We start from the raw sequence: 11,397 nt of genomic DNA on the forward strand, positions 1-11,397 counted from the left end.
GGTACGGGGGGTGGAACTAAATGATCTTCAAGGACTCATTCCAACCCAAACCATCCTATGACTCCATGATTTGTTGAAGGGAACTCCTATTAGAGTAGTTAAATAATTGATTTACTACATCTGTACCTAGACAACTAATTTACAGGTAAAATTAAATTACAATTTTTAAAGATTACTTTGTATTAATTTATCTCTTATGGCCAGTTTCCAGAAGTCTGTAAGCAATCTTGCATTAATATCAGGTCTCATCACTCATGACACATTGTCTCTCATTGGCTGGGAATCCAGTTCCTCCATTTGTGCTGAAACTGATGAATATCATTTTGTTCTAAGGAAAATAAAATAAATCATCAGCTGAAATCTGTCACTGGTTTACTAGCCAGTTTGTTAAAATATTTCTACATCTTGTTACCATTCCTATAATGAAAGATTAAAAATTTCTCTGGAGTTGTCAGTATAGTTCTGTTTTATAATGCTGTATATTGGTAAGTATTCTATGTAATGTATTCTATGTGTGTATTCTATGTAAGTATTCTAGTAATTAAGTTCTCAGTGAAGATGATGCACTTTTGACAGTGTGGAGGTGGTGACAAATTAGTTCATTTTAAATTTATAGCAATAAAAAGACACAAAATACTACAATTTACACACCAGCTGGGTGCTTTTCATAAAGAGAGCCTGCTGTCGTGTAACTGAAATGGCAGAAATTTGTGTACATACTGCCATGCTGTTCCTGCTCTTCCTTAACCTTCAACTCCCCAGAAGTTGGATTTGCTGAGCACTTCTTATAATAAGGCATTATATAGATGGCACAGTTTCAGTTCTCTGCTGGTTTGAGGTTTTGCAAGTTTTTAAAAAAGCAAGCAACCAAACAAACCCCCACCAAAACCCAAAGGCACTGCTAATTTTTGGATTCAATATGCTAAAATTTAATTTTAGATCTTTTGACATCAGCCTTCAAAGTTATATTGTGGATTTTTACTACAGGCGGTAGCTGAATACAGGCTTTCAGTGTCCTGTCTCTACCTGGTGGCATAACTAATAATCTTCAGGAGAATGAGGCTTATATAATTATATTACATTCCTTTCTTTTATCAAAGTTGTTGGGGAAACTAAAAAGCTGCCTATTGTGTTAAATATGGTTAAAGTAGTTATCGCATGCAGAAGATGTTAAGCTTTTACTTATTTCCTAAAAATAGGTGCCCAACTGCAGAGAACTGCTCAGGTAATGCCTTTGCTTAAGGCAGTAATGATAGGATGGAAATTAGGAAAAGGTTTTTCACCCAGAGGGTTTTTGGGCACTGGAACAGGCTCCCCAGGGCAGTGGTCACAGCACCAGCCTGACAGAGTTCAAGAAGCATTTGGACAATGCTCTCAGGCACATGGTGTGATCTTCGGGCATCGTGTGCAGGGCCAGGAGTTGGACTCAGTGATTCTGATGAGTCCCTTCCTACTCAGGATATTCTATGGTTTTGTGAAATACGTACTTAACCTTTTGCAGACACCAGAAAAACCAAGTCTCCGTTCAGTTTCCTACTCTCTGATTTCTCTGATGGGTACTGGTAAGAAATAGCACTGCAGTCGGTTTCAGTGAGGACGATTCTGGGGCTGACTGCTGTTTCTCAGTGTAGTGTAGCAACAGCCAGGTTGGGGTAGGGACTGGATTTGACCTCCTTTCCCTCCTTACCAGAAAAAAGGACCAATAGGTTGACCAAGTCTTCATAAATTTTGAGGGCTTGAAAGGCAGCAAAGTACATTTGTTGTAACCAAGCTGATGTTTCAGGCAAAGCTTCATTCACTTTCTTTCATGTATCCATGAATAATTTGTTATTTGAATCCTGTCAATGGCAGGTGGCAAAGCAATCCTATCAGTCTGCCGTGCAGTGCAGAAGAGGGTGTTCATTAATATCGCAGACTCCACAGTTCAAGTCTGTATTTTTATCTGTTGTGTTGCTGGCAAATACAGCTTGAATGATTCTGGAGGAAAGGTAAAAAAACGATGCTTCTATGGAAGGTTGTTGCATCAATATTTGGAACCAGTGTATTTGAAGAAATATGTAATTTTACAGTAATTAATATCACCCGTGTGGATTACTTGTTTCAATTTTCATTGTCTTTCTTTAGATCTCAGGATACCCATGGACCAGAACTGATACTGCCTGCTAGTATTGAATTCAGGGAAAGCTGTGAGTAGACTGTGAAGTTACATCCCTTAACTGCTAATGCGTTCTTCTATACTATAATATTTCAGCCAGTTTGAAAACTTCAGGGTAATTTAAGTAAACACTGAAAAAAATAATGACTATACAGATGCTAGACAGTCTAGTAGTATAACTTGTTTTGTTGGGAGGGTGAACAGATACTTTAGATATTGAGGCATGTTCATGCGTATCTTAATTCTGATTGCATTTCAACTCTTCATCTTCAGATATTCAAATTAAATGTGAAAAAAATTTTAATCCCATCTCCTCAACAGTACATTGAATTCACTGTCTTCTATGTAGTTCTCTACGCTTGTATAATAGATGGTGTCTTGGTCAAAATCCATTTTATATAAAATCTGATTAGATTTACATTGTCGTTTAGAGTTTAATTTTTTATTACCTTGGTCCCCAGGTTTTTAAGGCCTCAGATCTGGTAGAAAAATGTCATACTAGAGACTGTCCATACTTCAAATATTTGAAACTAAATAGATTTGTGAGCAAGCAAAGACTGACTTTTTTTTTTAGTATGGGAGCTTTGTTGGAATAAAATGTACAAGAGAAATCTTGCATTTTCCTGTTTACTTGAATATGCAAATTTTCAGCAAAGAGATAGGAACTAGAACAGAAATGTTTCCCAATGATCAGATTTTCTGGCTTTATTTAGAAGTGTGTTGTTAGTGTGTCTAGCTAACTGGTACATAACAGACAGCTTAAGAGTTCAAATTCCTGTAAGCTGCTCCCCCTTCCTCTCCTTCTCCCAAAGAAAATCCTTTATGCCTCAAGCTGTGAAATTGTTTTCTTTCATTTTCTTTCTGTCTATGGCTTTATGACATACTGATTTTTTTTTTTTCCTCTTTGTCTACAGCTGAAGATGCCTTCTTATCTGCTATTATAAATTACACAAATAGCTCAACAGTTCATTTTAAGCTGTCACCAACATATGTTTTGTATATGACATGTCGGTATGTATTGTCCAGCCAATACAGACCTGACATCACTCCTGCTGAGCGTACTCACAAAGTCATTGCAATAGTCAACAAGATGGTGAACATGATGGAAGGAGTGATACAGGTGAGTTACTCTGCCAAAATGTCAAGGGAATTACCTACACGTTGTTAATCTAGCGAACTTCTTAGCCTTTTTCTTAGTGTGACCCTTAACAGTAGTTGATTAAACAGTAATGCCTGCATTGACTGCCCTTTATGTCAGTGAATAATGTCAGTGGTATGAAACTCTCTCCTGAGCAATGTGGGAAGTTAGGGAGTGGCTGCTGCTCTGAAGATTATGTTCTCTGACAAGAGGTGACTTTTCTAGAAGGTAAGATCTTTGCAAACATTTCTGGCTGTGAACCCTTGTAAAACAAGTTGGATGGGCTTATTAAAGAATACTGTATAGATAGCATTTGTTTGCACTGACTGATGCTTGAACATATTAAAAATAATGGTGGCTTTTAAATTTTGATCCTGTTACTTCTGCAACTTTTGTAACCGCAAAAATGGTAATAAAACTTGGACATCTTGAACCACTCTCACACAACTGCTTTGTAAAGAGAAATAGAAGTTCTCAAATGTTCCAATATTTTATATGTAGTCTAATGCTCTTGCTACTATACATGCAAGACTTCTACAGAAGCACAGGGGGAATTCTGTTTTGTGTAGAAATGCAGGATAAGATCCACTGCGTTGTCTGTGATATAGACAATACCTTGCATTGTGTAACTTGATAAAACAGACCGGTCATTTTCTCAAAAAAAGGGGTGCTAGTTCATGTATCCTCGGTAATTAAATTAATTAAACTTCTTTGTCTGCAGGTTTTTCTCAGAAGAAAAATTGAAATATGTTTCTATATTTATTAAAACAGGTGTGTTTGTTGCAAATAGTGCTGCCAGAGTAGCAGCAAGGACCCTGCTGCACTAAATACTGTATGGGCATAACAAATATGTCAGTCCTGCCTTACAGAATTTACAATTGCAAGTGCTACACAATAACTTGATTAAGGGAGAGTAGGAAAGTGAACAACAGGAGTGGCATGAAACTCAAGCAAACCAAAACTGTTCAGCTTTTGTTCAGGTTTTAGAAAGATTTAGTGGAGTTTTCAGCAGGGGAATGTTAGCATTAGACCCCTGTGTAAACTTCTACAACAGGCTCCCACCTTCCACAGGAAAGATTGGGAGGAAATGCTGATGTTGAGGACACTTTGCAATAAGAAAGTAAGATTTGCCTTCTGTGTACATTCCAAAGCTGATCAGAGACTGAAAAGCAGTTTGATTCTGAAATGAAGAACTAGTACATTGCTTTGAATCTTGATGTCACAGTCAATAGATATTTGATAAAACTGAAATGGTATCAAAAATTAATATTCAGGCTCTTCTATTAAAAAGAAAAAGAGATTAAATCTGGCTGTGGAAGAGAGGAGACTGTGGCTGTAGTGGAGAACCTGAACTGGAAAGAGCCCGCCTGCACATAAGCAATTCAGCTGCTAGAATGGAAAGTAAACAGAGAAGGGGTAGGCTTCAAATATAAACTGGAAGTTACAGGTCTGAATCAAAGAAAGTCACTCAGTTTATATAACTAATGTATACTAGTTACAATGAACCTAAAAAGACTTGTAGTGACGGAGGTGGGTACAGTGGGAAAGCAGAAATAAAGTTTTCCATTCTTAGTATTGAATGGCTAATGAGGTAGTTGCTAGAAGATACTAGTGGGGTGGACTCAAACATCAGTTTTATTTGAAAACAAATCAAAGCTAGAAAGTAGATTATCCTGTGAAAACGTTCATTTACTGCACTGAGAAGGGCTTCCCAAGTCACATGCAGCCTTGTGGTTGTAAGCAAATGTATTTTCTATAATCCTGCTAATACTATGCAAAACTGTTAAACTCAACTGTTTGTCTGGACTGGCCTTTGTGAAAGGCCATTCCTACAACCTTGTAACTCCAGCTGCAATCTAATCTCCAGCCTAAATTTTAAGGAACACATGAGCAAGGAAGCAGTATTTGTGGTTTGTGAAAGATGTTGCCTAGTTGCAAGAAATAAACCAAAAGGAGTCAGAGGATGCTTTAAAATTGGGAGGAGTTTCGTTTCAAATGCCATGCTGAAGGAGCCAGAGGAAAGGGGGGAAATGACACCTGGGTCAAAAGAGTAAAACTTAAGTGAATTTCAAGGTTAATGGGCTGAAGGCAAAGAAATAAATACATTGATTCTAATCATCAGTAAAATGTCTTTAACCTGGGCCTGTCTTCATAGAGTATAAGTAGTACAGGCTAAGCTAAGTCAAATTACTTGATTTAAGGTGTAATGTAAGTGGTTGTAATGTAAGCTGTCACAGTCAAATTACCATGTAATAAATTGTATCACCATAGCTTTTTTGGTGTGTCTCAGCTGTAAAGCATTCCTGCACTGAAGGGGATCTGAAGGTGTGAGAGACAGAGAAAACAAATGAGAGGCAAGGGGAGAGAGGCACCAAAACAGAAGTAGTGAGAAGGTGCACAAACTCCTGTGCCTGTACTGTGGGAGTAAATTAATAACTGAGATCCTAATTTTGCCTGCCTAGATCAGAAAGGTATCAAGTCTCTTTGTGAAGTTACTCAAGAAGTACTTGCTAACAAATTGAATCTGTGACTTCAAATATAATATTTGTATCCAAATATTAGAGATGACTTTGTATGAGATAGGGATAAGATAGGAGAGATTTATGAGAAGGATCAGTGCTTTCAATAAAAAATCAGGATTAGAAATTTGGTTCATATTAAAAAGCCTTTTTTTTTATCCTTTTTTTTTCCCCCAAAACATTCTGTGGCATTTTTCATCCTTTTTAAATTTTAACATTTGTTTGTAGAAGGAGCATTTCCTTTTGTTCTGTGCCAACACATCTTCAGTCAGTTAAGAGTGCTTTGGTTGGAAAGGGGGAGGACACAAAAAAGCAGTGATTTGGTGTTTTGAGCTCTAACTAAAATTGAAATAGTAGCACCTCAAATATTTGCATCTAAGTTCACCGTGTTGTGAGTGGGGGAAAGTGATCTGGCTAGAAAGCAAAAAATAATTAAGAGCTCAATTCTAAATAATCAGACAAACATCTGGTGGGTTCTTTTTTTTCTTTTGACTCAGTGTAGCTTTATATTTACCAACATTTACGAAACGTAGTGTGGTATTTCATTTGATTCTTCTGTTGTTTCAAACAGTCTTTTTGTTCTTTAATTGTAAAGCCATGTATTAAATCTGTCCTAGGTGTTCTGTATATTTTGTTTGCTTTTGAATGTTGTTGTTTGGTTGGTTTTTTTCTTCTTTTTGGATGGGGGTTTTCTGTTCCCTCCTCGTGTGTGTTTGTATATTGTCTCCATTGCAGCAGTGTGGGCAAATAGCTCCCAGGATCTGTTGTTTTTGTTGGCTAGTTACCCCATTGCCTGCAAAAATTTCTGCAAGGTTTCTGTGGCACACTGAGCATAGAATAACCAGTCCGGGATGACAACTAATTTAAAGCATTAATTCCTTGAATTAATTGTGACACGTGGGCACTTCAGTTCATAGCTGTTGTGCTACTGGTCCTATTAAAATAATTAATTTTTTAGAAGGAGCTCAGTTGCATCATAGCTAGTGATTAATGCATCTGTGTAAAACTGTGAACATGTGTTGTACCTTCATATTTAGTGTTTGATTTCTAAAGCTTTCATGATTGTTCACAAGTTTCTTTCTTCTATTCTGTTTGATTTCCTTCGTCCGTTTTTCTCCAGGAGGTAGACCAGGTTGATCAGGTAGGATATGTTGCTGGGAAGTGATCCTAGCTATGTTGGCTTAGCTCAGTTTCTCATGCTGCTTCCATATCAAAATACAATACTCAAACAGCTGGACTTGAACAGTTCATAACACTCATTCAGCAACTGGAACATGCAGTACTAAAATCCTTTTTTGACTTTGCAACTTTTACGGCATTCCATGTTTTCTGCTTAACGCACTTCAATGTGGATATGAAATGACCAAAGTTCTTTTTCTTCCCTTTATTTTCTTTTTTTGTTGTTTGTGGTTCCTATTCTTTGGATTTCATCTGAGGTTGCCTGGCCTGGCATTTGTGGTCGGGAGATGGTGAGATAGATCAGTACTTGATACTGAATCACATGGTATCAAAGCCAGTGAGCGCAGTATCAGTGTGGCAGTGGGCAGTAGTGAATATGCGCTTAAAAGTGCACAGATTACCAGATACTGCATCTGCTAAGCTCGTAGCACTGTGTAATTAGATACTTACACTGTGGCTTTCATTGATATGGCTATTGGCAATTTATTAGCATTTCATGTGTTCAGTGAACATGTTAAAATTGAACTTAGTAGTTACAGCAATTGCAGTATTACATACAAACATTTTGCAAATATCTGGTATCTGAGAGATGTTTGGTGAAATGGGAAGAGGTACTGGTCTATCTTTGGAGCCTTTTTAAGCTGCCATGCCTTACCAGAAAATTACTTCGCTGTATTATTTCTTGCTTCTTTCCACTTACAGAAACAGAAGAATATTGCTGGGGCCCTTGCCTTTTGGATGGCAAATGCATCTGAATTACTCAATTTCATAAAGCAAGACAGAGATCTTAGCCGAATTACTGTGGATGCACAAGATGTTTTGGCACACTTGGTTCAAATGGCATTCAAGTAAGGCTATCAAACTTCTGGTTTATTTACCATTTTCTGTTTCTGTGTTCATAGAAAAACTTCACATTTCTGCCAAATTTTAGGTATGGCAATAATGTCTTTTGTGTATTGTTAAATATCTGAGAGGAAAACTTACAAGAAAGGCTAGACTTACTCCTTTAGACAGATGCCTTGTTTTGTGAATATGAATCCCTGAGTTGTGCATGAGTTTCATCTGTTAGATGATCTTGTGATAGTTGAGGCTGCCAGTGAAAATTTTAGGGAAATTTAGTTTGTGTTGATTGCTTTCTCTTAATATAATGTGAAATTGTGCCGAAAGGTTAGTTTTGCTGTTAGTCTGTAAATACATAGGCTTAAATATTCCTGTGTCTTTAAAGTAATGAATCTTGTGCTCTTCAAGAGCTTCTAAATATAATCTACTTCTGTAAGTCTCATAAATAGCAATTTGCACAGTGGTTTTTTTGCACAGATTTTTCTTAAAAAAGGACGGACAGGTTTTGGCTTGGAGTAAAAATCAAGCTATGCTTGTCAGCTCAGGCAATTACAATACTGATTAAAGGAAAAATTGAATGAAATATCCAAATGGGAAGGGAAACCCTCAGAGGAAAAGTGTCCTTGAATAAAGATAACAACATTGGCTGAGCACAACATTAATCAACAAGAAAGGCTTAATTGTTGTTTGTATTAAGATTTTCTTCTCCCTGAGCCACTACTGAACAAGTATTTCTCAGCAAATTTGTGTATCCAAAACTGATGTTTAGAGAAGTCCCACTGTACCTTGGGTGACTTAGACCCAGTACTCCCACTTGTAAGATGAATATTTTAAATGCAGTATTTTCATTTTTCTGCAGTATGAAATACTGTATTCTGTGCTCTTTTTGTACTGTGACAGGATTGGGAGACCTAACCATGGTTGAACTATTTAGTTTTGAGGGGCTGTGTTTCTCAGAAGAGCAGTATGTGTAGTTTGTGAAATCTTACCATTGCTTTCTGAACTTTGAAAAAGTTTCAGGGGAGCACCAAACCCCTTTGTATGGATTCCCACAGATACATTTTTTTTTCTGTTGGTAAATTTTGGGCAAGTAGGGTAGGTATAGCAAGTAGCTATTTTGACAAAGTCTTTCCATTTTTATATCATCTCTAATCACTCATTGTTAATGAAGCTGTGCCTTTTGCCACAGCTCAGTGTCTTGAATTGGTGTCTTAAAATAACTTCCTGCTGCTTTAATTGGCCAGGTAGTCATGAAAGACAGAATATTGCTGAGGCTGGGAAGGAATGGTGCTGTATTTTTCTCTCTGCATTATAAGCAGTGTGGATGCAAAAGTGTTCTTGAATTTTAGCTGTGTGAATTTCCCCTTAGTGTAACATGGCAGAGTCCAAATGCATGTGTTAACTTTAGGAGATCCCTGAAATACATACTTAGAAGACAAATAAAAAAGCACAACTGAAGCATGAACAGGAAGAAGTCTATTGTGAAAATGTCACTTGATGGTAACTGGCATACTCCCAGTACTGGTTGAAATTGTCATGGATTTAATTTCTAGCAATTGTGGGTATTTCATTAAAAATGTTACCAGTGAAACGAAGGGGGAGTTTTAGAAAGCCATGAAATATTTTCTTGTATACTTGTGTTTACAATTTGATTCCTTTTTAGTTTCAGTTTTTAACAGAAGACATATAAATGAATTAGCAAAAAGAGAGTTAAAGAAAATGTTTAATTATTTGAAAAGAAAGGATACTGAAACAGATTTTCATTTCAGGGTAGTTAAAGGTAAGAGAAATAAAAGAATCAGAAAATTTCTCACACAAAGCCCTAGGGCCATTTCAGGATTTTGTGTGTTGGGTCAGAACATGAATTTTTTTTTTTTTTTAAGTACTACTCTTGCTAGATTTTAAAATTTTAAAAAATGTATTTCTGTTTGGAAAAAATTATTTTTACAAACTTATGGAACCCAAGGTTGGCCTGACAGCATCTCTTCATGTAGCATATGACCTTCACTTACCAGTGTGGTAGCAATATTGCATGTAAAGGTCTGTGCTTGTTCCCAGACACTTCTTTTTCCAGTGTTCTTAGGAAAGGTGTAGGAAAATTGGTCTCTCAGGCCTTTTTAAAAGTATTATTGGGTTTCCTGTAATCACATTAATAACACAGAAACTTCTGGTATCTTGTAATTTGATAGAACTCTTTTCTTCAGAACCATTTTTAATGAACACATAGAGGATTTAAAATTTACTTTTTTTCCCCATTCCCTTCCAGGTACCTGGTTCATTGTCTGCAGTCAGAGCTTAATAACTACATGCCAGCATTCCTTGATGATCCAGAGGAAAATAATCCTCAGAGGCCTAAAATAGGTCAGACTACTTGATCTTTGTGTCTTCCAAGCCATACTATTAATTGTTAAGGAAAAAATCTATTTATACTAGTGGTACTACATTTACAAGTTACCTTAACCCCTGAGAATTATTTGCATCAATTTTGCATGGATGATTCGGCTCTCTGCTGAATTTGGTCCCTTAAATCTGTATCCTCCTTGTGCCAGGGATTCTGAAACTCGATGCTGTGCTCCAGATGCAGTCTCTCAATGCTGAATGCACAGGAAGGATTGCTTCCCTCTCTCCCTCCTGCTAGCTGCACTGCTGCTGACTTAACAGCTTAGTATGCAACACTGTTTAATCACATTCAACTTGATGTCACTAGGATCTCTCCATAAGTTTCATCAGGGTTGCTTTCTGTCCTGGTGGCACCTGTCCTGTGCTGTCACACAGACATACTCCGTCCCAGATGCAGGACTTGCAGTTGCCTTTGACATTCATGGAGTCCCTGTCAGCCCATTTCTCCAGCCTACTGAGGCCCTTCTGAAAAATACTGCTGCTCTTTACTGTTGCTCTTTACTGTATCAGTATTTTGCCCCCTTTTGGTGTCATCTGTGAACTTGCAGAGAATGTACTCCATCCAATTGCTCAGATCATTAATTAAAGTCATTAAACAGCATCAGTCTCATCTCAAAACATGAGGGATGCCACTAATACATGATGGCCAACTGGACATTGTATCTGCAATGCAAATCCACCAAGTCCTATGGTCCAGCCAGTTCTCTCTGTGCATTGCCATCGGCTTATCCAGTCCTCACCTCAGCTGTTTCACTGTAGAGCTGTTATGGGAGAACCTGATCAAGTACCTCCCAGCTACTAAGGTCAGGCTGACTGGCCTTGTAGATTCCTGCCAGGGTTCTCTGCCATGATACTTGAAACATTTTGCTTGCTTCACAGCAGTGAACCTTTCTGGGCTGTTCCTGTCCAGGAGAGCACCCTGCTCAATGTGTACGAACACCCTGTGTCTGCAATCCTGGCTCAGTGACTGTGCTCAGACTTCCAATGCTTCAATAATTGAAGGAAAGGTGATCTGCAGAGCAATTAAATACAGTCATTCTGTTGAACTGCAAAGAGTATTTATACAAATTTCATAGATGCTTTCTGGTACTTTAGGTATTAAGCTTTCTGTTCTTGCTTTTTTCCTGCATTGAACCTTTAAGGAAGACTAAAGATGCACGGCTATG

General features: G+C 37.5%; 1 protein-coding gene across 25 annotated transcripts in view; it reads left to right on the forward strand.

Moving 5' to 3' along the window:
• The window catches only part of AFDN (afadin, adherens junction formation factor), a 119,206-nt gene that overhangs the window by 58,733 nt on the left and 49,076 nt on the right, over nt 1-11,397 (forward strand). For 17 of the 25 annotated variants that reach the window (XR_005604267.1, XM_039569699.1, XM_039569711.1 and 14 more), the window contains 5 exons: nt 2,125-2,186; nt 3,070-3,275; nt 6,933-6,953; nt 7,694-7,839; nt 10,098-10,192. Coding sequence is in view for 24 of the 25 variants with exons in the window: in XM_039569699.1 (XP_039425633.1) it covers nt 2,125-2,186; nt 3,070-3,275; nt 6,933-6,953; nt 7,694-7,839; nt 10,098-10,192 (530 nt within the window). In the remaining variant the exon portion in view is untranslated. The remainder of the gene's footprint in view (nt 1-2,124; nt 2,187-3,069; nt 3,276-6,932; nt 6,954-7,693; nt 7,840-10,097; nt 10,193-11,397) is intronic. The other 8 variants (XM_039569705.1, XM_039569722.1, XM_039569715.1 and 5 more) reach the window with 1 other exon arrangement.

This window comes from Corvus cornix, chromosome 3 (genome assembly GCF_000738735.6).
Source record: "Corvus cornix cornix isolate S_Up_H32 chromosome 3, ASM73873v5, whole genome shotgun sequence".
In the NCBI taxonomy this organism is placed as follows: domain Eukaryota; kingdom Metazoa; phylum Chordata; class Aves; order Passeriformes; family Corvidae; genus Corvus; species Corvus cornix.